The sequence below is a fragment of the Dendrobates tinctorius genome, unplaced genomic scaffold (assembly GCF_039654945.1).
Source record: "Dendrobates tinctorius isolate UK_male_01 unplaced genomic scaffold, ASM3965494v1 ptg000144l, whole genome shotgun sequence".
Classification (NCBI taxonomy): domain Eukaryota; kingdom Metazoa; phylum Chordata; class Amphibia; order Anura; family Dendrobatidae; genus Dendrobates; species Dendrobates tinctorius.
The window spans coordinates 4,573,915-4,600,343 of record NW_027361811.1 but is presented as its reverse complement, the minus strand read 5'-3'; the positions used below and the strand labels follow the sequence as shown (position 1 = coordinate 4,600,343).

At 45.5% G+C, this 26,429-nt stretch overlaps 1 protein-coding gene across 2 annotated transcripts in view; it reads left to right on the top strand.

Annotated features, from left to right (window-relative positions):
* Positions 1-26,429, top strand: part of DAPK1 (death associated protein kinase 1) — a 207,073-nt gene that overhangs the window by 145,373 nt on the left and 35,271 nt on the right. For both annotated transcript variants that reach the window (XM_073545986.1, XM_073545987.1), the window contains exons 12-19: positions 3,150-3,269; positions 3,668-3,766; positions 3,896-3,994; positions 4,905-5,003; positions 7,932-8,129; positions 12,462-12,659; positions 21,057-21,155; positions 21,796-21,873. In XM_073545986.1, the coding sequence (XP_073402087.1) occupies positions 3,150-3,269; positions 3,668-3,766; positions 3,896-3,994; positions 4,905-5,003; positions 7,932-8,129; positions 12,462-12,659; positions 21,057-21,155; positions 21,796-21,873 (990 nt within the window). The remainder of the gene's footprint in view (positions 1-3,149; positions 3,270-3,667; positions 3,767-3,895; positions 3,995-4,904; positions 5,004-7,931; positions 8,130-12,461; positions 12,660-21,056; positions 21,156-21,795; positions 21,874-26,429) is intronic.

The window sequence follows — 26,429 nt, the reverse complement described above, 5'->3', positions numbered from 1 at the left end:
CTCCTGAGACCGTCCAACACTCACGCCTCAATGGGTGCTGTTAAGGGATCCGGTCCTCCTCCCAGGATCTCCCAACACACCGGCCTCACCAGGTCCAAGGTCGCAGTACGTGCTCCAGGGATCCGATCCTTCTCCCAGGATCTCCCAACACTGACCCTCCAGGACCTAGCACCCTGAACCATTCAGGTACACACTCTCTCTCCTTGTGACCAGACCTCAGGCACATAATATGGTACATAACCACACCCACAGATGAGGTATGGATCACATGGTCATGACCTCACTACAGGTCCTATTCCCCACACAGCCACACACATACAGGCTTACTTTGGGCGTTCAGACTCACGCCCCTGGGTGGGTTTGTAGGTGACTGGTCTCACCCATCTCACCAAGTCACCTGGAAGCTTCCCTGATACACAGTAACAAACCCTCAGCAGTCGATCTGCTGATCAATACACGTTCCAGCTTCCATCACAGGGCCACCCACCCTGTGATACATATCAGCCATTTACCATCCTGCCGCTCATCATTTCGCCATCACAATAAAGGAAACGCCTGCTTGCATGTCCTGGGAAGGCCATACAGCACCCCCATGCTGTCACAGGGGTCACTGCATCACTATATATATATATATATATATATATATATATATATATATATATATATATTATGCAGGAGATTTAGTTATTGTTACCTTGCTTAAAATCTGGTCAAACATCTTCTATCAATTTAATTCTGACCATTAGCCCAATTTCACATATGTCAGTAATTAACGTTATTTGTAAGACAAAACTGGGTAGAAATTCATGAAATAGGCCTGGACAGAAATGATGGTAGCCTTAACTTAATATTTTGTTGCACAACCTTTTGAGGTAATCTCTGCAATCAAACGATTCCTGTAACTGTCATTGAGACTTCTGCACCTCTCCATGGGTATTTTGGCCCAATCCTCAAGAGCAAACTGCTCCAGTTGTCTTGTGTTTGAAGGTTGACTTTTCCAGATGGCATATTTCAGCTCTTTCCAAAGATGCACAGTAGGATTTAGGTCAGGGCTCAGAGAAGGCCACTTCAGAATAGTCCCAATGTTTTCCTCTTAGCCATTCTTGGGTGTTTTTAGCTGTATGTTTTGGGTCATTATCCTGTTGCAAGACCCATGACGTACGACTGAGACCAAGCTTTCTGACACTGGGCAGCACATTTTTCTCTAGAATCCCTTGATAGTCTTGAGATTTCATTGTACCTTGCACAGATTCTGGACACCCTGTGCTAGATGCAGCAAAGCAGCCCCAGAACATAAGAGTCTCCTCCATGTTTCACAGTAGGGACAGTGTTCTTTTCTTGATATGCTTCATTTTTCCGTCTGTGAACATAGAGCTGATGTGCCTTGCCAAAAAGTTCCATTTTTGTCTCATCTGTCCATAGGACATTCTCCCAGAAGCTTTGTGGCTTGTCAATATGTAGTTTGACAAATTCCAGTCTGTTTTTTTTATGATTTTTTTTCAACAATGGTGTCCTCCCTTAGTCGTCTCCCATCAAGTCCACTTTGGCTCATACAACGACAGATGGTGCGATCTAACACTGATGTTCCTTGAGCTTGAAGTTCACCTTTAATCTGTTTAGAAGGTTTTCTGCGCTCTTTTGTGACCATTCGTATTATCCGTCTATTTGATTTGTCATCAATTTTCCTCCTGCGGCCACATCCAGGGAGGTTGGCTACAGTCCCGTCGAGCTTAAATTTCTGAATAATATGTGCAACTGTAGTCACAGGAACATCAAGCTACCTGGAGATGGTCTTATAACTTTTATCTTTAACATGTTTGTCTACAATTTTTTTTCTAATCTCCTGAGACAACTCTTTCCTTCGCTTCCTCTGGTCCATGTTGAGTGTGATACTCACTGAGTTGTTTGGTGACATGGTGAGTATCTGTAGCCCTCTATACAGACCCACTCACTGATTCCAAGATTGTGGACACCTGCGATACTAATTAGTGGACACATCTTGATTTAACATGTCCATTTTGTCACATTATTTTGAGGGGTACCATCATTTCTGTCCAGGCCTATTTCACGAGTTTTGTTGTTTTTTTTTTAAATTCTGTGGAAGCATGGTTGAAAAGCAATGTCTGACTTTCACTTGTTCATTTTCATAGATTTTTTATTTATTATTACTTTTGTCATGTTCAAGTTATTTCTGTGACCATTGTGGGTTTTTCTGTCATTACATGAGGGGTACCAACAATTTTGCTTCTAGGTTTACTAGTTCATCTTTTTCAACATTGACTGATATTGCGGAATTGCTTAGCGGTAAAAAACGCACCATGTTCATTAATTTTGCGTAATCGCCCGCGATTACGCATACCATCAATTATATGGGCGAAAACGCATGTCAAAACGCTTGACAATCGCGTCAAAAAGCGCATGCGTTTTCCCTGGCAAGGGCATGCGTTTCTGCTCAGGAAAAAATCGCATGAAAAACGCTACGTGGGCACATAGCCTAAAAGTAGCCCCATCTTTAGATGACTTTTATGGGATAAATAAATGTGTCTCACTTCGAATTATCGGGCTGAGTAACCGAGAAGTAACGGACAGATAGAAGGCAGCATGACTTAAGGATCAGACTACGCAAGGTTTGTTTGTAGTCTGTTACCATAGTGACAGATAAGACTGCATAGTAGGGGAGGAGACAAAACCATAATATAGTTGTATGTAACAGTATTTGCAACGTTTCTTCATTTGTGTCATTCATTGTAGAATAATAATGGTTTGTTAACCCACGATCTAGAAAATATGAAACATTTAATACATGTATAGTATTAGACTATTTGACAGGCCATTCAAGGAATCTGCATACATTGATCAACTAAAAAGCTTCAGTTTTTTTCAAGGGACTCATCCTTTTTTATGTGTACGCACAGCGACACCCAGTCAACATTAACCCTTCCAGCGCTATCTGATTGACAGGTCTATGCCTATGTTCAAACATGTGAGCGACCTGTCAGTCATCTGGAGTGAGTAGAGAGAAGCCACCTGGGGGCCCCATCAGACTAATCTGGACTCTATAGTCCCCAGACAGCTTTTCAGACTATGTATTTTCTGAAATACTGTGGCAATGGGTAATGCTGAATCTAAACTTGTTACTATTATTGCAGGATGAAGAGGATTCTTTTGTGATGAAGGCCATCATCCATGCCATAAATGATGACAATGTTCCAGGCTTGCAGCATCTTCTGGGTTCTTTGGCAAACTATGATGTAAACCAGCCAAACAAGGTAATGTGTTCACCTGCCACAGATTACTATATCGCCCAAATAATGTAAATGTAATGCTAAACCTCTTCACATCAGTCGATAGGAAAAGGGCTGCCATCTTTATTGCCACCTACTGACAAAACATAGCTACGTTGACCAGTTATTGATAAGTAGTTCACTTGCAGTATTGTGTGGGCTTGTTTTACACCACATTTTAGTATCTTTTAAAAGCTGCACATTTTATATTTTCCACAAAAAAACTGATCAGTCCTATCTGTTTCTATTACAAATGGATACGCCAAGCTCCATCAAAAGCAGGCCTTCGTAGTGCTGGGGCAGTTTTCAGAAAATGGCTGGATTTTGCTGTAGTAATAGCAGTTTATTTCTTTTTGTGATCATTCTGCGTCCCTGTGTTTCAGCATGGCACCCCTCCACTATTAATAGCCGCCGGCTGCGGAAACATTCAGATGCTGGAATTGCTAATTAAGCGGGGAGCTCACGTTGATGTGCAGGATAAGGTCTGTGTGTTCTCATTTTCTTACTTATTATACATATTCCATAAGTATTTTTAGCAGATCTGAAGGGTATATGTAGTTTCTGGCTTCACTAAAGCTGCAGCTTCTGTTAATGTTTTCTAATTCATTTAGGCTGGATCCAATGCACTTTACTGGGCCTCCCGGCATGGCCACGTGGAGACATTAAAATTCCTTCATCAGAGCAAATGTCCACTGGATATTAAGGATAAGGTGAGGTTTTTGCTTAAAACTGTGCAATAGATTTCCAGATCTGCAGCGGCCCATACTGTTGTGGAGTCGTCACATATCACCGCAGTACATTCTTTCCCTTGCAATGCTGAAATCTGTTGTAAATGAACGTCCACCATCTCAACTATGTTATTTGTTTACACACGGGTTAAAATATTATAGGTAAAATTGAAAAGAGCGTCTAAAAACAAATAGATTTGTAATTAACTTGTTAATAAAAATCCTCTTCATGCTCTAGAACGGAGTGTTTTTCAATGGCATTGTTAATGGCTCATTGGCTTGGTTGCCAGTCACTGATGCAGTCTAATCCAGCCTGAACTTGTTTACATCTTGTTGCCTAGGAGACAAACCACAGCTGAAGTTTAGCTTGTAAACACTGTGCTGAAGCTGGCCAGGATTAGGAGGTAACTCCAGGGATTCTGGCCAGTTTTACCACAGTGCTTACAAGCTCCAAAGAAAAAGAACTGTGCATGTTCTGCTGTCCAGCATCAGTGGTTGGTCTCCAAGGCAGTGAGCTGTAAACCAAAGAGAAGAGTTAATATCTCAAAAATGACTGAACATTTTAATAAGCTGTAAAAGGTAATCTTGCTTGTATTTAGAAGTACTATCCAACAATACCTATTTATGAAGATGGGAATAACACTTTAACTTTAGCAATTGTTATTGATCGATTAAATCCTATATTTGGAAATGATTGAGGGTACTTATTGGGCATGTTAATGTTAAAAAGCACTGCATTTTATCCTTTTGTATAGTTTACATTAACTTAAAGTTGCCTCATAAGTGGCTATTACACTAGGTTCTTTTAATTGTTGGTCTCAGCAGTCCTACACTGTACCTGCATCCTTTCTTCCCCGCCTCCACTTATTTGGACTTTTTGTTTCCTCATAAGTCAGGAGAAACCGCCCTTCATGTGGCAGCTCGATACGGACACGTGGAAGTTATACAGTACCTGTGCAGCATTGGATCAAATCCAGATATTCAGGATAAGGTATGAATGTCTAGAAGGCATGTAAGATGCATTCATTTATTCCACTGATCCAGTTGCTCTGCTGCAATCATGAGCTCATTGGCTATGCCAATTGGTAAGACTGATCTGGCTTTTTATACTTCGACAGCTTTTTCTGAAGACTTTTACCCAATATATCCATGTCTACGGAACACACCGATATAATGATTATTGAGACCTCTCAACTAGAGATGAGCGAACTTGTTCGAAAAACGTTCGCCAATCTCAAATTCGGCATGAACGTTGCACATTTAGATTCATGTTCGGATTCTTGAGCATTTTTTCCCTAAAAATTTGGCCAAAGCTTGGTAAATCATCGAGTTTCCACTAAGGGCTCTTTCAGACGTCAGTTTTTCTGGTAGCAGCACGGGCCACAAAAAATCCCGCACACATGCACACTGAGACATCAGTCATCGCCCAGGCCGCAGAAATCAATGTCTCTTGTAACGGAATTAAAATAATAAATAACAATATTCCTTGCCTGTCTGCAGAGAAAATAATCTATTTGTCCTGTGACTCGTGTAGCTCTGCTACATCTAGATGGCAGGCTGCATTGTTGCATGATGCGATTATACAGCTTGCAATCCAGCAGAGACACAGAGCCGTGTCGGTCATTTCAATTAAACGGCTTTATTCTGTGTGTTTTTTTTTTTTGTTTTTTTTTATACGATATCACTATGGGGTTAACAATGGGGCGTCTTATAGACGCCTCTCCATTACTAACCTCTGGGCTTGATGTCATTGGGCAATACAAAGGCGACATCAACCATACAAATATGTACCCCACTTGCCACCGCCACAGGACAAGTGAGAAAAGCCAGGCAAAGCGCCAGAACTGGTGCATCTAATTAGATGCTCCTTCCTGGGTGGCTGCAGGCTGCTATTTTTAAACGAGTGGGGGATGCAAATTCATGGCCCCTTACCAGCCTGAGAATACCAGTCCCCAGCTGTCAGATTTAGCTTGGCTGGTTGTCAAAAATGGGAGGGGACCCCACACTTATTTTATTTTTAATTATTTATTAATAAACAGTGTGGGGACCCCTCTGTTCTTGATACCCAGCCTTGCTAACCCTGACAGCTGAGGGTTGCAACCTGCAGCTGTCAGTTTTGCCTGCTGGTTATCAAAAATACAGGGGAACCCAGTAATTTTTTTTTTTAATTTTTTTATAGCACAATTAATGAGTCGATTGATGAAACGTTTCCTGGTGTCTGCCCCTAATTTGAGCAGTTTTGGCAGCCTTTTTTGCCCTATGAAGGTGTTGTCTATGAGTTTGGTTTTGCCTCCCATTGAATTCAGTGGTGTTTGGCGAACATCAGGAAGTTCGGCGAACATAGTCGAACCGAACCTTAAAAGGTTCGCTCATCTCTACTCCCAACTCCCACCCAGCAGTTAATAGCATGAGAAAGAAGAATTGAGCAGGTTAAATTTAAAAAATTGAATCTACGTGACAGCCAGAAGGGGCTTTCATGTGTTTGAAGGAGTGGGGAGAAACATCAGTGGGTCGAATAAGTGTTGTTTATTGCCAGGTGAAAATGTCCCTGTTCTTTCTGAATCATTTTTGCTTTGCGGTTTGTTTGTTCTTGTTAGTTCCTGCTACTCACAGATTCAGAAATATAGGCTCCTCTTCCTTTTTGCATAAAGTTTGTAAATTTAGTCTTATTAGTTAAAGTGGCATGTCCCCCCAAGAAAATGTCCACAGTGAAGAGTTATGGACCATGTCTCTTTGGCTAACAAGTCTAGATTTATATACGAGGAAAAAAGGTCCACATCTCTGGAGATAAGAGGTCCAGGAGCAAAAATGCCGCCTTATTCAGGGGAACAGCAGCATTAAAACCAGGTATAAGAAATGTTACGAGTCCCTTTATATGAAAGAGCAATCTGGTTGGATCCTATACAGAGCCTAGGGATCTTCCTGTATCTGCTGCTGCTGTGTCTGCTTCATTTTGTGTCTTCTCTACAGAGATATTTTCACCTAGAAGCAGTGTCTTTATGGAAGAATTTCTTTGTAAATACAACATCTAATAGAACATGCCACATATTCAGATGAAATCTAATAGACACCTCTGTATGCCTTCTTATTAAATTAAAGGCGTAACAGAGGTAGAATTGGGGACCATACACCCCAACTCGAAGGTTGTACATCGCCTTAGTAGACCACAAGGCTGGAGCCATGTAATAAGAATTTTTTTTGGCCGTTTTCACTCTTGCTTTTCTGGCTAATAAATCATGACCATATAATGTAAAGGGTCTTGAAGAGTGCCGGTACTGATGTAGTGTACCACGTTAGTATACATTCTGCCAGGAGAAGAGTTAATGTTAATATACGTGAGCCATTTTCCTCCTACACCTTGTCTTTTTACAGTGAAGCTGTCACTGATTATGTAATCTTATGTCTACAAGATCAAATTACCCCTTAGATGTTGGGTAGAGAATATTCGCCTTCCAGATCAGAGAAGTGTTTGCATGAGATATCACTCGTCCAATTTCTGCTTAAATCCCGACAAGGAACACTTTGAGTGGGAGACCCAGGCCATTTCTATCACAAATTGCTCGACACAGAGACTATGACTCAAGCTTGATGCTATTATATGCTGTTGAAAGAAGCACGGGAGATCTTTTTACAAAACATTTTCCACGCAAATGTCTCTCTTAGCTTCCTCGCAGTGCTTTAAACAATCCAGTGGTGTCATAGAGCGCTTTTATGTACGGAGCATAATGTGCGGCACGATTTCTGGAGTAATTGTGTAACGACGTGTATAATGCGTGCCTACATATAGCGGCGTCGAAGCAGCAGCTCCTTCTTATTATTGCCACGTGAATACCTATACACTTATACAGGCACCACACTTAGGTCCGATATGGGCTTCAGTAACTAATATCACTTCTTTTCCGTGGTGTGCCCCTTGCAGGAAGAAGAGACCCCTCTGCATTGTGCTGCCTGGCATGGTTACTACCCTGTGGCCAGAGCCTTGTGCCAGGCCGGCTGCAATGTTAACATTCGCAACCGGGAAGGAGAAACTCCCCTCCTTACAGCCTCGGCAAGAGGATACCATGATATTGTGGAGTGCTTGACTGAACACGGAGGTGACCTTGATGCAACCGACAAGGTAAATGATTCCCGTTGTCAGAAATTACACAGAAGCTCAAGGGCCATTTATGTCTATGAAATACATTGTAGATGCCTGATCGACAATGAGAAACCTGCAGTTCCTCATAGCTAAGTCGTGGTAGTAAAATATCAAACTATACAAGAGAACGTTCAGTTCCTTGGCCACAGTTTATATGCTTTCATATTACGCCACTGGACGAATAATTAGATAAAATTATAATCTTTTCACATCTCTGTGGGATTTAATATAAAATGGGACTACAGGCTCTGATTTCTGTTTGTAACCTTATAAATCACTAAGTTCACAACTAGTGATGAACGAATGTGCTCAGATAATGTCTTATCCAAGCACACCCGGTGTTATCTTGAACTTGAAAGGGTTCAAAGGCGGGCTACTAAAATGATAAATGGAGTTGGTTCACTACAATACCCAGAAAGGTTATCAAAATTAGTTAGGTCTATTTACTCTAGAAAAGAGAAGACTTAAGTCCCCGTTACACAAAAGTCCCCGTTATCAAAATTAGTTAGGTCTATTTACTCTAGAAAAGAGAAGACTTAAGTCCCCGTTACACATAGCGATATCGCTAGCAATATCGCTGTAACATCACCGATTTTGTGACGTAGCAGCGATATTGCTAGCGATATCGCTATGTCTGATACCTCCGACCGGCTCATCGCTGGTCGCGCGAGAACGTCCTGGACCATTTCTCGTCGTCTGCTTCCTGCTGGGCTTCCTGTGGCGCCGACGAGCGACGCGTGCGGGAGGACGTCAGGATCGCCGCGTCTGACAGGTAAGTAGCGACCCCCGACCCCTGCTATGTCGCTGGTGAGATCTGCCTGTGTGGCAGCTCACTAGCGACCACTTAGCGATGCACCAGCGATCCATATCGTTGTCGGGATCGCTTGTGCATCGCTAAGTGTAACGGTACCCTTAGGGGAGACCTAATACATATGTACAAGTATATCAGAGGGCAATACAGAGATCTCTCCAATGAACTGTTTGTACCAAGGACTGTGACAAGAACAAGGGGGCATTCTCTTCGTTTGGAGGAAAGACAATTTCTGCACCAGCATAGAAGAGGGTTCTTCACGGTAAGAGCAGTGAGGCTATGGAATTCTCTTCCTGAGGAAGTGGTGATGGCCAACTCACTGAATGAATTTAAGAAAGGAATGGATGCTTTTCTTGTGAGTAACAGTATAGAAGGTTACGAATAACATAATATTATAGGTAGATGGTTGACCCAGCTTAGGGGAAGGAATTTTTTTCCCTATGGAGAAAATTGGCTTCTACTCTGGGTTTTTTGCCTTCCCCAGGATCAACAATGCAGAACGGCTGCACTAAAAATAGGCTGAACTAGATGGACATAAGGTCTTCCTTCAGCCTTCAAAACTATGTTACTATGTTCCAGACGAGCTCGTATATTATGTTCGAGTCCCTGCAGCTGCATGATTTGTGGCTGTTAGACAGCCTCAACAAATGTGGGGGTTGCCTGTTTGTTACACGCATGTGTTGAGGCTGTCTAACAGCCGCAAATCATGCAGCTGCAGGGACTCGAACATAATATACGAGCTCACCCAGATAGTGGGGTAAGAGCATGTTCGCTATTCAAAACATAAGGGCCTGTGCAGATGACTGTATTAATTGTCTGTATGCAAAATGCGGAACATTCAGACAGCACAAGGGTCAATGTAAATCAATAGGATAGGTCACATGAACTGTTTTACACTTGGACCGATGGTCTGTGTGTAAAAATCGCAGCACGCACTACTATAATCTGTATTCTGGACCAGACTCGCTCATTATAAGTCAATGGGTGAGCAAAACACTGCTCATATGTGGGTTACCATTTATAAGTCGTGTTTTTTCACGGATCCATTACAGTTATTGTATTTGCCTTTTATTAATAAATTATACATGGGAAAACTGTGTGCCATACAGATGTACAAAATGGACTTATAGGTGGCGCACGGATATAAAAATTACAATAGGCAGATGAAAAATGTTATATGGAACACAAGACAGATGCAAAAATATCATTTTTTTTCTGGAAGAAAACTAACAATTTTGCATGCTCTCGTGTGGACCGGGCCTAAGGCTTCCATAACTCTGCCGCTATATTACTGTATTATGTATGGTGTTCCTGAAGGAAGCAGCCTCTTCCAAGACCCCTGAACTACAGATTTCAGCAGTCTTAAGCTCCTTACAGTCTTGCTGCAGGGTATAATTTAGATACTGTGGATGCAGCATTTCATTTGATAGACTTTGCCATTTTACCGCATGTTTCCAGGCTTAATACGCTGGTCACAATTGTTTGTTCACGTTGTGCCCATGACATTAAAGGGTTAACCCCATCTCCAAGATCCTATCCCAATATGTATTAGGTGTAATATTAATAATATTAGCAAATCCCTCCAATTAGAGGTATGTATAGTTTTTCTGATTTGCTAGGTCTCTTTCCTCATGTGCAGGCATTGCAAGACTTTAGGTAGCCATGGTTATGCTCTCTAGCAACTAGCTAACTGTCACTAGATCAGTGGTCATAACCATGTCAGCCTAAGGTCCTGCAATGCCTGCACATGAGGAAAGAGACATAGTTAATCTGAAAAACTATACAACATTTATAATTGGAGGAGTTATTCTAATATTATTAGTAAGCAAATATAAACAATGTGTATAGGTACCGTACATCAAAAAAAGTTATAGGTGTAAATTCTATTAAATGTATATGTACATAAGGAACTGGACAAATCAGGAGGTCATGCTCCAAGCTCATTCAGAAATCATATAATAATAATAATTTTGCACACATTATCATCACTGTCCCCGATGGGGTTCACAATCTACATTCCCTATCAGTATGTCTTTGGAATGTGGGAGGAAACCGGAGATCCCGGAGGAAACCCACGCAAACACGGGGAGAACATACAAACTCTTTGCAGATGTTGTCCTAGATACTGCAAGGCTGTAGTTCTATCCACTGAGCCACCGTGCTGCCCCTATGTTTATCATACAGATAAGAGATGCATAAAAGACCATGTAACATGATTGTAATACATTTTTATTAGACAAATTTTAAAAATACAACTGGACCAAAGGTTAAAAGGCACCAGTCCCAGCAAATGATACAATGATAGCCAAAATGTGAGACCTACGACTTATATTTTATTACTAACCTGTTACATGGACTTTTATGCACCTCTTTTCTGTATGATTTCTTAATATTATTATTATTACACCTAAAACACATTGGGGTGGGATACCCCTTTAAGTTTAGCAGCAGATTGCCCACTGAATTTATGGTGGGCCATAAATGTATTGATTTTTTGGACATTTTCCCAGTGATTGACAATTAGATGATATGCAGATGATGTCTATGTATGTCTTCTGCTGGATGTACAAAACCCATGTTATCACAGCACTCCACTGTCCGACTATTGTGAGTGGGGGAGAAGTTTAACAAATTTCCAGCACTATTTAAAGAGGAAAAGATTGATTGGAAATCTCACAAATTGATTAATTATTGCTGTGATATGGAAGTATCAGACCCTCGTGGAGATTCCTGAAAAATCATCTGTGTGTAACCAGTTAACACTGAGTAATCACTGGATAGACGAGATGCTCGTAACATCTAGAATGGCGAAACGTGTGCCAAGCGTCTCCTGCCTGAGCAGTGTGTCAGCGGTGACACTGGCAGGTTATGCAGCAATGCTGTTATTCCTTCCACATTCCCGCACTGTGTGTCATGTGTTATCGGTCTCATGATAGGTACTTTTAGGAGCACCGTGCTTGTGTTGTCATGTCATTTCAATGAATCACAAGTGCCCTCTTTGTAGCTTTTAATTACTTGTTTGTTTACATTAAAGAAGTTCTATGAGATTAGAAAAACAGAGCTGCTTTCATCCAGAAACCACGCCATTCTTGTTCCTGGGCCATGTTTGGTATTGTACAGTGGCCCCATTCTAGTATATCGTATGGGACTGATGTCATACATTTGTGTATGTACGTGTGTGTGTGTATAAATATATGCAGTGTATGTATGTATGTATGTGTGTGTGTGTGTATATATATATATATATATATATAATATATATATGTATGTATTATATATGATACATATATGTGTGTGTATATATATATATATATATATATATATATATATATATATATATATATATACACAAGCACAGATATAAGTATGTATATAGATATTTTTTATATATTTAATAATATTTTCAAAAACCAACTAACATTTTCCAATTTTTCATTGGAGCAGGACCATTCGCCTAATAATCTTATTGGCTGACCAATTTTTCTGTCTCCCTTTTTCAGGATGGGCACATAGCTTTGCACCTTGCAGTAAGACGATGTCAGATGGAAGTAGTGAAAACCTTGATCCATCGGGGGTGCTATGTAGACTTCCAGGATCGCCATGGTAACACACCTTTGCATGTCGCCTGCAAAGATGGCAATATTCCTATTGTAATGGCGCTGTGTGAAGCCGGCTGTAATTTGGATATCACTAACAAGGTGAGCTGAACCGCCACTGATTTTAGTGTTATATCTCATGCACATCAACAGCAGTATCAAGCATGTGCTAAAATAAGATAAGTCTTTGTTCTTCACTTACTTGTGCTCTTAATTGGCCTAACACTAGGCCATTAGTGGGGGTCCTGGGATCAGCAGAAGGGCCCCTTCACTGCAGTACCGGATGGTGACATCTGTGTGTGTGGTTGTGTCTGGTATTACAGCCGAGGGTTGTTCATATGAATATGCAGAACTGTAGTACCAGACGCAGCGGCGGGCATATAGAAGTTGTTACAGTGTAGTGAAGGGGGCACTGGTGTAAAATTCCACAGAACCTCTTTCCTTGTTGTATTAGAAATTATGGCCCTGATTCACTAAACAATTGTCGCTATACTTTTTTTTTTTAAACACCGCCGTGAGTCAGTTCCACCACATGGGCGCAGCTTAGCTGAGAGATGGGATATGTCCAGATGCGGGTAAGAGATTCTTCATAATTTGTGACCTTAAGGGGGCATGAATTGTGACGGGATTTTACTCTATATGGTATGGAGTACCACCACACAGACTACTGGTAAGTGAAAACGTATTATTAATGCAGCAAACCTGTCTGTACGGGATTCGGAGCGTCCTCCGGCCTTGCTGATGGCCGAGGCAGGGAGACAGATGAGCGTGCGCTGCTGAATGTGATTACGTTTCTTGCCGTGGCACATGACAGGTGGAAGATGTGCCAGTCTGATAAGATGCACATACCCTTTAAAGACTTGGGTACATCTCACTCCAGCACACTCTTCATCAGGGCAGGTGTGCAGAACACAAGTCTGAATGAATCGAGGGGTCTGTGCATTTAAAGCCTGTTTCTAACAAACTGACATTCTGCACGCCAGTCTTGATGAAGAGAGGTGCGATAGAGTAAGATGCACCAAATTCATTAAACGGTTCACGCCTCTTACAATAAAGAAGTAACAGTAAACAGCAAGTGCTAGTAAAAAGATGATGTAATACAGGGTATTTGGTTGATACGTTTTTTGCAAAAAATGGATACTAAGCCGCTCTACCAAACGTCAAGGTATACCCATCAGAGCACTCCCTAACCGATGTATTTAAAAACCTGGTCATGTATATAGTACCTATGAGCAGGATTCAGAGAGGTAATGTCCGATGTGGACACGCTGCAGATGACGGCATTTATGTGCATGGCCCACAAGCGTGTCCACATCGGACATTACCTGTCTGAAATTTTTGCACAAAATCATCTTTTTACTAGCACTTGCTGTTTATTGTTACTTCTTTACAACTGAGTATTTTTTGATTTTTCTTTTACTGTTCTTTTCTGTGTTTCAGTCTTAATGAATTAGGTACATCTTACAATTTGCCAGCACTTCCACCCGAAATGTTACTCCAACCAGGGACTGGCCTACATATGTGGCGTAATTTGTGCAATGATGAATTTGAAGGAAGGGATTTCTCACACCACATCCCACTCCAGCTCTTCCCATTTTGGTGAACATAGCCATGACTGGCGTAAAAAACGCCCAAATCACAAAAATCTTACAACATATCAAGGTGTCTTTGACTAGAAATCTGTCAAAAGAACTTTGATGAATCGGGACCAACATTTTCTGTTCTCATTTCTAATTTGTTCAACCTGGTTTGTGTAAAAATAATAGGCCCTATGTATGTAATGAGCTCTGTCCATGAGAACGCCATTATTCAGCTTTTCAACTGTATAAACCCATATTGTGGCGTTTCTTGTTTAATTGTAGCTGTTTTTCTGCTGCTGGTTAATGATTAAGCTCAGGCTTAGGAAGCCTAGTTAGTGAGTGCATGCTTCACTATTGAATCAAGGGTCAGCTGCACATTTACCTGTAACGTGACAAAATGGCTCACGCGTCTACAAAGGGTTATGTTTTTCCGTGACTTAACTATCGGAACTGATCTTCAATGTTCTTGTGGTTTTTTGATACAGTCACTGAATGGCAATGTCCACCTTGTTTATAGTGGGCACAGAGGCGTAGCTAGGGTTTTGGTTCAGGGGTGGTGAAACTTCTGAGTGGGCCCCTAACCAGAGAACCTCAGCAGATGACCGTGCTGTTGGCAAAAATAATATATATTCCATTATTGCGGCGTTAGCGTGGCCCCTCAGTGCGCGCCGCAATAATGGAAGAGAGAGCGTCCCATCATTACCCTCTTCCTCTGACACACAACGTCACTTCATCGAGTCCCCGCTGTGTGCCGGTCTGACGGCAGCACAGCTCCTGACATCAGAGCAGAGCCACCGCCGAAATCAGCGTGGGAGCGAGGAGGAGAGGTGAGTATAGTGGGTTTTTTTAATTTATATAGTGAGTCCTGGTTGCATGGTTGATACCCCGTATGGGGGGGCGGCAACATGATACCCGTATGAGGGGGCAGCATGACATACCCCGTATGAGGAGGGGGCAGCATGATACCCCTTATGATGGGGGGTAGCATGACACCCTATGAAGGGGCTACATTATAGAGAAAGAACAGAGAGAGAGAAAGAACAGAGAGAGAGAAAGAAAGAACAGAGAGAGAAAGAGCAGAGAAAGAAAGATTAGAGAGAGAAAGAATAGAAAGAAAGATTAGAACGAAACAGAGAGAGAAAGAAGGAAAGATTCTATAAAGATACAATAGCAGCCCGGCTCCCATTGTAGTGCCCACCTGAGCCTCCCGGTGCAGGACATATCATGATCCGCTCACATGGCCGACATCTCAGAGTCCAAGGCGATCCTGCTGTCCGCGCTGTCGGAGGAGAACGGTGATGGATCTGAAGCATTCCCTGAGGTGCCTCCTTGGTTCCGTCACAATCTCCTCCCAAAATTACCTAATTTCCGGTCAGCTTCTAGCACGTCACTTCTGGTGGAACGTCACATGCAAATTGTAAAGTGCTCCTCGGGTCTCTGCCGTGTACTCCTGTGTCCGCGGGAAAAGTAAGCTCTTGACCGGGGCAGACTCTCTCTCAAAATTGAGACGATTGGGAGGTATGAATGCTCCCCACCATACACCTTGTACACGCATAGCTCCGCACACCTTATACACACATGGTTCCGCTTTCTATGCCTCGTACACACACGGCTCCGCTCCGTACACCTCGCACACACGGCTCCACTCAGTACACACATGGCTTCACTCTGTAAACCTCGTACACATGCGGCTCCGCTCCGTACACCTCGTACACGCGCGGCTCCGCTCCGTACACCTCGAACACACGCGGCTCCGCTCCGTACACCTCGTACACGCGCGGCTCCGCTCCGTACACCTCGTACACGCGCGGCTCCGCTCCGTACACCTCGTACACGCGCGGCTCCGCTCCGTACACCTCGTACACGCGCGGCTCCGCTCCGTACACCTCGTACACGCGCGGCTCCGCTCCGTACACCTCGTACACGCGCGGCTCCGCTCCGTACACCTCGTACACGCGCGGCTCCGCTCCGTACACCTCGTACACGCGCGGCTCCGCTCCGTACACCTCGTACACGCGCGGCTCCGCTCCGTACACCTCGTACACGCGCGGCTCCGCTCCGTACACCTCGTACACGCGCGGCTCCGCTCCGTACACCTCGTACACGCGCGGCTCCGCTCCGTACACCTCGTACACGCGCGGCTCCGCTCCGTACACCTCGTACACGCGCGGCTCCGCTCCGTACACCTCGTACACGCGCGGCTCCGCTCCGTACACGCGTGGCTCCGCTCCGTACACCTCGTGCACACGCGGCTCCGCTCCGTACACCTCGTGCACACGCGGCTCCGCTCCGTACACCTCGTGCACACGCGGCTCCGCTCTTCACACCTTGTACACGCGCGGCCCTGCTCTGTACACCTCGTAAAACGCGCGGCTTCGCTCCGCACACCTAGTACACACGCGGCTCCACTCCGCACACCTCGTACACACGCGGCTTCGCTCCGTACACCTCATACACATGCGGCTCAGCTCCGTATACCTCATACACTAGCGGCTCAGCTCCGTACACCTCGTACACAAGCGGCTCAGCTCCGTACACCTCGTACATCGTACACACACAGCTCCGCTCCGTACACCTTGTACACACGCTGCTTCTCTCCGTACACCTCATACACACGTGGCTCAGCTCCGTACACCTCGTACACACGTGGCTCAGCTCCGTACACCTCGTACACACGTGGCTCCGCTCCGTACACCTCGTACACAAGCGGCTCCGCTCCGTACACCTCGTACACAAGCGGCTCCGCTCCGTACACCTCGTACACAAGCGGCTCCGCTTCGTACACACGCGGCTCTGCTCCGTACAACTCGTACACACTCTGCTCTGCTCCGTACACCTTGTAAACGCGCGGCTCCGTACACATGCGGCTCCGCACAACTCCTACACACGCGGCACCACTCCATACACCTCGAACACACGCGGCTCCGCTCCGTACACCTCGTACACGCGCGGCTCCGCTCCGTACACCTCGTACTCGCGTGGCTCCGCTCCGTACACCTCGTACTCGCGTGGCTCCGCTCCGTACACCTCGTACTCGCGTGGCTTCGCTCCGTACACCTCGTACTCGCGCGGCTTCGCTCCGTACACCTCGTACTCGCGCGGCTCCGCTCCGTACACCTCGTACTCGCGCGGCTCCGCTCCGTACACCTCGTACTCGCGCGGCTCCGCTCCGTACACCTCGTACTCGCGCGGCTCCGCTCCGTACACCTCGTACTCGCGCGGCTCCGCTCCGTACACCTCGTACTCGCGCGGCTCCGCTCCGTACACCTCGTACTCGCGCGGCTCCGCTCCGTACACCTCGTACTCGCGCGGCTCCGCTCCGTACACCTCGTACTCGCGCGGCTTCGCTCCGTACACCTCGTACTCGCGCGGCTCCGCTCCGTACACCTCGTACTCGCGCGGCTCCGCTCCGTACACCTCGTACTCGCGCGGCTCCGCTCCGTACACCTCGTACTCGCGCGGCTCCGCTCCGTACACCTCGTACTCGCGCGGCTCCGCTCCGTACACCTCGTACTCGCGCGGCTCCGCTCCGTACACCTCGTACTCGCGCGGCTCCTCTCCGTACACCTCGTACTCGCGCGGCTCCTCTCCGTACACCTCGTACTCGCGCGGCTCCTCTCCGTACACCTCGTACTCGCGCGGCTCCGCTCTGTACACACGCGGCTCCTCTCCGTACACCTCTTACTCGCGCGGCTCCTCTCCGTACACCTCGTACTCGCGCGGCTCCGCTCCGTACACCTCGTACTCGCGCGGCTCCGCTCCGTACACCTCGTACTCGCGCGGCTCCTCTCCGTACACCTCGTACTCGCGCGGCTCCTCTCCGTACACCTCGTACTCGCGCGGCTCCTCTCCGTACACCTCGTACTCGCGCGGCTCCTCCGTACACCTCGTACTCGCGCGGCTCCTCTCCGTACACCTCGTACTCGCGCGGCTCCTCTCCGTACACCTCGTACTCGCGCGGCTCCTCTCCGTACACCTCGTACTCGCGCGGCTCCTCTCCGTACACCTCGTACTCGCGCGGCTCCTCTCCGTACACCTCGTACTCGCGCGGCTCCTCTCCGTACACCTCGTACTCGCGCGGCTCTGCTCCGTACAACTCGTACACACTCTGCTCTGCTCCGTACACCTTGTAAACGCGCGGCTCCGTACACATGCGGCTCCGCACAACTCCTACACACGCGGCACCGCTCCATACACCTCGAACACGCGCGGCTCCGCACCGTACACCTCGTACACGCGCGGCTCCGCTCCGTACACCTCGTACTCGCGTGGCTCCGCTCCGTACACCTCGTACTCGCGTGGCTCCGCTCCGTACACCTCGTACTCGCGTGGCTCCGCTCCGTACACCTCGTACTCGCGTGGCTTCGCTCCGTACACCTCGTACTCGCGTGGCTTCGCTCCGTACACCTCGTACTCGCGCGGCTTCGCTCCGTACACCTCGTACTCGCGCGGCTCCGCTCCGTACACCTCGTACTCGCGCGGCTCCGCTCCGTACACCTCGTACTCGCGCGGCTCCGCTCCGTACACCTCGTTCTCGCGCGGCTCCGCTCCGTACACCTCGTACTCGCGCGGCTCCGCTCCGTACACCTCGTACTCGCGCGGCTCCGCTCCGTACACCTCGTACTCGCGCGGCTCCTCTCCGTACACCTCGTACTCGCGCGGCTCCTCTCCGTACACCTCGTACTCGCGCGGCTCCTCTCCGTACACCTCGTACTCGCGCGGCTCCGCTCCGTACACACGCGGCTCCTCTCTGTACACCTCGTACTCGCGCGGCTCCTCTCTGTACACCTCGTACTCGCGCGGCTCCTCTCCGTACACCTCGTACTCGCGCGGCTCCTCTCCGTACACCTCGTACTCGCGCGGCTCCTCTCCGTACACCTCGTACTCGCGCGGCTCCTCTCCGTACACCTCGTGCTCGCGCGGCTCCGCTCCGTACACCTCGTGCACGCGTGGCTCCGCTCCGTACACCTCGTGCACACGCGGCTCCGCTCCGTACACGCGTGGCTCCGCTCCGTACACCTCGTGCACACGCGGCTCCGCTCCGTACACCTCGTGCACACGCGGCTCCGCTCCGTACACCTCGTACACACACGGCTCCGCTCTTCACACCTTGTACACGCGCGGCCCTGCTCTGTACACCTCGTAAAACATGCGGCTTCGCTCCGCACACCTAGTACACACGCGGCTCCACTCCGTACACCTCATACACACTCCGCTCCACTCCGTACACCTCGTACTCGCTTGGCTCCGCTCCGTACACCTCGTACTCACGCGGCTCCGCTCCGTACACATCATACACACACGGCTCCGCTCCGTACACACACGGCCCTGCTACATCCACCCTGTAAACTCCTCCTGACCTCACACAGAAACATCCCTTCATCCAGCACGGCAGAATCCTGCATACACTAAGGCTATGTGCACACGATGCAGATATCCAGTGGATCCGCAGCGGATTTTTCCACGCAGAAACGCTGCATATCCGCATTGTGATGTACAGTAACATGTAAATCAATGTAAAAAAAAAAAACCGCTGTGCAGACGCTGCGGATTTTTCCGTGCGGTTTTCCTGCGGTACAAAATCCGCAGCATGTTACTACTTTGTGCGGTTTTCCACCTCCCCTGTCTCCAAATCTGCAGGGGGGAAACCGCAGTGGAAAACCGCACAAAAACCGCATTAAAAATGGAAGAAATCCGCAGGAAAAATGCAGGTCATTTGACCTGCGGATTTCTTCAATTCTGCGCGGAAAAATCCGCAGGGCAAAAAAGTACGTGTGCACTCAGCCTAAGGCCTCTGATCATGTGACCTCGACTCCTCCCCTCCTGTGACCTCACCACAGGTCGTGTGGCAGAGAAAACATAGCGTGGCAGAGCAGAGAGATGATCGATTCTCCTTGCTCTGCCACAGATACAGTTACAGCAGCGTAGCCCGAGTGGGCCCCCTCAGAGCATGGGGCCCGGGGCGCCCCCTCTGCCCCCCCAGTAGCTAAGCTACTGAGTGGGCATATTCTGCCTAAAGAATAGGGAGGGCAGTTGAGCAAATGTACACCCTCATTGCTATCCTACTTAATTATATTAGTCATTCCCATTTGGAAAAAAAGCCATTCTTATATATTAGGAAATTCCTGGTAACGTCATTCTCCAGTCTATAGCTTCATGTGACCTCAAATGTCGAGTTCCAAAGTGTAACTCTTCTTTTGCTGCTGGGTACATAGTAAATGAGGAACGCGTAGTCCTTCGATACCTGCTCTTTTTTAAGATAGATAGAGATATATATATATAATATACCGTATTTTTCACATTATAAGACACACTTTTTTCCCCCCCAAATATATATACGAGTATAATATACTGAATATGGTCGATTCAGATTGTACCCGATGTGATTATACGATGTACTTTATCACAGGTAAAAGACCTCCAATACCGATTTACCTCATTTTGACATTTGAAAGAGATTTGGCTATACATACTGATTTTTATATATGAATAAATCAACAATATGCAGATTTCACTGCTGTTTCCAGTTTATATGAATATCAGTGTCTATTTTAATAGTTATTTGACCACAAGGCCTAGATCCAATTAACCATTTTGTGGAATAAAGTATTTGTGTATTGTCGGAGATGACCAAAATGTAAAATCCCTAAATCAGAATGTCTTGTGAATCATAAAGTATTATATGTATATAATATAAAATCCCTCCAAAGCTATCGGTACTCCCTTGTGGGTGAAGTTGAAATTAATAAAATATTATGGCTTACCCCTACTCATTCTTGCATCTGTGAATTGAACCTTGAAAGTATGTGAGCTAAAACCCAAAGGACTGGAGACGGCGGTGTTTTATTGGTTTTATTGGCTGTCTGCGATGGTATAAAATCATTCTTATACATTATTGTCTTACTTTACATTCTCACAGTATGGCCGTACCCCACTACACCTGGCAGCAAACAATGGCATCCTTGAAGTGGTTCGATATCTCTGCCTTTCTGGTGCCAATGTGGAGGCCCTGACTATGGTAAGGAAATAGATGGTTTCTAAACAGTACAAAAAAAAGTAGTAAGATCAACTAAAGCTAGATTGGTTATTGTTGGGGCGGGATCACCAGCACCTAGAAAAACAATATTGGATTCATTTTTATTTTTCTTCTTTTCAAGCGCCATATCAGATTAGAAAAACATGACTGGCTTCTTCCACATATGGTGCCACCATTGTTTATGGGATGGGCTTGTGATTTTGTAGTTCAAACCCCTTTTAAATGAATTAGGCCAAAATAAAATATCCTATATACTCATCCTAATGGTGGCACTTATTTTTTAAAGTAATCAGTCTTTTTATTGTTAAATGATCGAAACGTGCACCTTTTTTTCAGTGTTTTGCCAGTGTTTTTTTTTCCAACATATTTTTGTACTTTATTATAGGTATGAAAACGCCTTTAAAATTATTCACTGTGGAGCTCATCCTTTGGTGATGCAGCGACCTATTAAAACTGTTTTCAAAAGTATGCCTCAATTGATATATCTTAGGAAATGGAGCAGACTATCCCCGTAGCTACTAGTGATACATTATTGATTCTGTCATAATGCCAGTTATCTTGCCTAATATCAAAAATCGTAAGATGCTGCTTTTGTTTTTACGTTGATGATTTCTCTTGATAGGATGGCAAAACTGCAGAAGATCTTGGCAAGGCTGAACAGCATGAGCCTGTTGTCAGTTTGCTAGCAAGGCTTCGAAAGGTAATCCTGTTTTCCTATTTCTGCGTCTTCTCTAATTATATAATTATAATGCAATAAAAAATTACAAGCAACATGAGGTTTTCTCCATGTGAGCTATAGCGTTTCACCTGTAGTGTATTAGCACATATATTTCCATCCGCTAGGATTAACAAACTTTCTGCTGGCACCACCACTTGTCTGCACATTACTATATGCATTCCTGCAGCTCTCAGACATGAAGATTTCCTGCACCTAGTGTGCTCTTCCTTCTATATCGACGAAAAATATTCGGGAGTCAACAAGTGGGACCTTATAGTTCTGTGTGAAATTAAAAGCAATTCTGTTTATCTGGCAACCAAAATCCTGTGTAAAAATTAGATAGCATACACATGGACGTGACAGTAATAAAATAATAATCTTTATTTTTAATAATCTTTATTTTTATATAGCGCTAACATATTCCGCAGCGCTTTACAGTTTGCACACATTATCATCACTGTCCCCTTTGGGGCTCACAATCTGTATTCCCTATCAGTATGTCTTTCGAGTGTGGGAGGAAACCGGAGTGCCCGGAGGAAACCCACGCAAACACGGGGAGAACATACAAACTCCTTGCAGATGTTGTTCTTGATGGGATTCGAACCCAGGACTCCAGCGCTGCAAGGCTGCAGTGCTATTCACTGAGCCACCGTGCTCCAAATCTAACATAGTGGCTTATTCTACATATTAAATCTAGTGATGTTTTTACACTGTCTGGTCTAGCTTTACAACACCTATCATTTGCTAAAAACGTCTAAAGCCTTTAAAAAGGTTGATCTGTTTCAGCTAAAGTAAGGAGATGGACATACTGCCCATGTTCTCCTTGAAGATGTGCATATTGTTGCAATGTGTAGTGGGACATAAGTTATTAGTGACGGCATTGTAGTTTGACCAACAGTATGGATAGTTAGGGTTAATGATTGGGACTAGCCCAGAGTGGGAGGTGATAAAGTGAAAGGAGAGAAAGTTTTCTCTCAGACGTTAAATAGGGCAGCAGAAGCAGACCTATGGACAGATCAGTAAGCAGAGTTACATGATGTGGCTAAGTAAAGGCCTCAGTGGTAAAAGTACAGTAGCTTGCCTAAGGAGAGAAGAATGCAAAACTGCAGGTTGAAGTACCGGACTCTCTTACTGGACTGTAGTTCCATTATTGGGGACCAGGGAAGCTCCCAAAGTAACTGTGCTGTGTTATGGTGAAGGCAGGGGAACCAGTTGAGGCAGAAACAAGTGAGCCAAAAGAGAAAAAGAGAAAATGTTTGTGAAGATGCTCCATGTACTAGAGAAAATGTTTGTGAAGTTATGCATCCGCTATCTATTTCACATAATTCACACCAAGTTGCTGTATAGTAAAAGACTGTTTACGTTCAATCGGTGGTCTCCTTCATTGAACCTTTCAACATCTGGTCCTGGTCAACCAAAGTCTTCTGTTTCATGCGGCCTGCAAGGGTGTCTTGCCCCCATGATGAAACCCACACACTTAACCAGGACTTCCACCTTCATGTAGTGTGCTGGTGCGTGAAAGAATAGTACTTCGTTAACTGCTACCTCCCTGCACCATGTTACACTATTATAGTCCATAGTCTAATTAATGTGTTGTGGGGGATTCGTGCTCTTTAGTAGTCACAAGGTCTACACAGGCACAGCACGAAGTTTCTTCGTGCAAATAGTTAGATTTGTTAAAGTTCATAAATCTCCAGCATAAAGGAAAACAAAAATAAACAGTCCATATAGCAATACGGGATCACAGAGCAGGCACACCTGTTCAAAATTAAGTCTAGTCTAAGGCCGGGGTCACACTGCGTTATGGCAGTCCATTAGACGGATTGCGTTACACCGCGGCATAATGCAGTCCGTTAACGCTGCCATTCCCTCCCATTATCGAGCGCATTGCGACGCATGCCTTAAAGCGACATGCGCTCGCGATGTGCCGTCATTCAGTAACGGAGCCTCAGACGCGGGCTGCAGCGTCTGAGGCTCCGTCACCGCTAGCGCAGATGAAGCGTCACCGCTAGCGCAGATGAAGCATCTGCGCTAGCAATATAGCATAACGCGATCGTGTTACGCTATATAGTGTTAACGCAGCCTGTCAACGCTATGCGTTGAACGGGCTGCCTAACGCAGTATGAACCTGGCCTTAGTCAGTCTCTGGCAAAGACTGACCAGCATATAATATGTCTTTCCACCTCCAGACTCAGCCACCACTGAGGTAACCCAGCTGCCTTAAATAGGCCCTTCATATCCCAGAGAGGAGATATGGGTGTAATCAGTCCCATTCAGCTCTTCTAGCCTCTACTAAAACCGGGACCCAAAAATATGAGCCCATTAAGAAACCCTCTCAGCAACTTACCGTTGCTGGAGCCTTGTCTTCTGGGACTCGCATCACCAAGACTAGCTACCTTGGTGGCACATACCTCCCATCCAGGACCTTGCCGCAATCGTGTTACGCTTTATATTGTTAATGCAGCCTGTCAACGCTATGCCTTGAACGGGCTGCCTAACGCAGTATGAACCTGGCCTTAGTCAGTCTCTGGCAAAGACTGACCAGCATATAATATGTCTTTCCACCTCCAGTCTCAGCCACCACTGAGGTAACCCAGCTGCCTTAAATAGGCCCTTCATATCCCAGAGAGGAGATATGGGTGTAATCAGTCCCATTCAGCTCTTCTAGCCTCTACTAAAACCCGGGACCCAAAAATATGAGCCCATTAAGAAACCCTCTCAGCAACTTACCGTTGCTGGAGCCTTGTCTTCTGGGACTCGCATCACAAAGACTAGCTACCTTGGTGGCACATACCTCCCATCCAGGACCTTGCCAGCTGTTTTCCTACAGTATATAATAAAAAAAACTGAGTTTTACTTACCTTCATTTAGATCCAATTAGACATTCTGTGGAATAAAGTGTTTTGTGTAATGTCGGTGATTACGAAAAAGTAAAATCCCTAAATCAGAAAGTCTCATGAATCATAAAGTATTATATAAAAAAAACTATCTCTGCTCACTGAAGCTGAAGTGAAAAAAATTACGTATTACGCCCACTCATTCTTCCAGTTGCTACTGTGAATTCAGCCTTGAAAGTGTATGCGATGAAGCCCAAAAGACTTGATTCTCCCCACTGCTACTCTGGTCATTGTTGATCTGCTGCAGCGATGACAGCCCAGCAGCCAATCAGTGAGTTCAGCTGGTCTGCTGATGTAGAAGGCACAAGTCCTTGATTGGTAGCAGCGCTGTTGATATGATGTCACCTCTGCAACTGAACAATAACCCCTTTAATGTAGAGCATGGCACGTGTGCCAGAATTCTGTTGCAGTTTAGTTAGTAAGTCTCCCCCAGCCCCCCAAAGTCTTCTCTATATGTATAGGGAGAAATGTGCAATCAAGCCAGGCCTGGTGGGGGGACGCCGGAAGTGAGCCGTTCAGCAGACACTTCTCCCTATGCCTGGGTTCCTTTAAAATTACAGAGTGATGTGGGAGCCTTCCGCTATTTTTACTGATGCCGCGTATTAAAGCACCATAATTCTGCCGACATGTTTCCTTTAAATCTTTTGAGGGGGTGCTATCTGCAGTAGCTCCTCACGTTACCGGATGTTTAGACAATTCAATTTTCTTGAGTTGCACCTATTCTCAGAAGGCGAGTCTTGGTGATATTGGCCATTAATTATAGCTGCCGGTATATAGATTCTTTTGTTTGATTCCAGCAGACTTACCGGCAAGGAGAGCCCTGATTTGTGTTCTCAGCCCTTCCAGGAGAGAAGGATTCTTCACATGTCATCAGTGCAGCACTATACTGCGGCGATTTCTCCTGCAGGAAATGTCGAGCTCCGCCGAGCCGATGTCAAGATATGCTTATCCCATTTATCCTCCCAGCCCATATTTACGGCATAACGCTAATAGGATTGGACAGCTTATATTACTGTCGGTCGTGTGATTTATGCTTTTCTCTACATCCGAGCTGACATGAAGTAAACACAGGATCGGTGTCATCACTTCTTTTTTTTTTCACGATTACAATGTTAAGCATATTGCCTTCAGGTATTTACTGTTGTACAAAAGACGAGGCGAAATTCCAGTAATTAGTCACCTTTCTGCAACAATAAGGCAGCATCAAGATATTTTTTTATAGCTGTTACGCAATTTCGAATCCTCTTGCAATATGAGCTTATCCATACCTTGATATCAGCTATATAATGGGCACCATTTAATTTCATGACCCTCCCGGTGAGGAGGGGTAATTGCCCAGCTTATTCAGGACAATGCACAAATCTGCTGCTGAGCTGAAGATCAGGCTCATCGGGTATACACATGGGTGATGTAATAATATTCATATGTGCAAACAATGATTTTGTTATCTCTGTTGTGGTTAGGTGCTAGTAAAATATTCCGCTTCTCTTATTCTTCTTGTCTCATGACAAAGACCACTGAGGTTTTATTGCTCAGTCAGGCGTCTTGAGTCAGAACATCAAGTTCAATCAATGTGAAGGTTAAAATGCCAGCAATGATACATTGTGAAAGCTACAGAATAGAGTGACGCGATTACCTAGC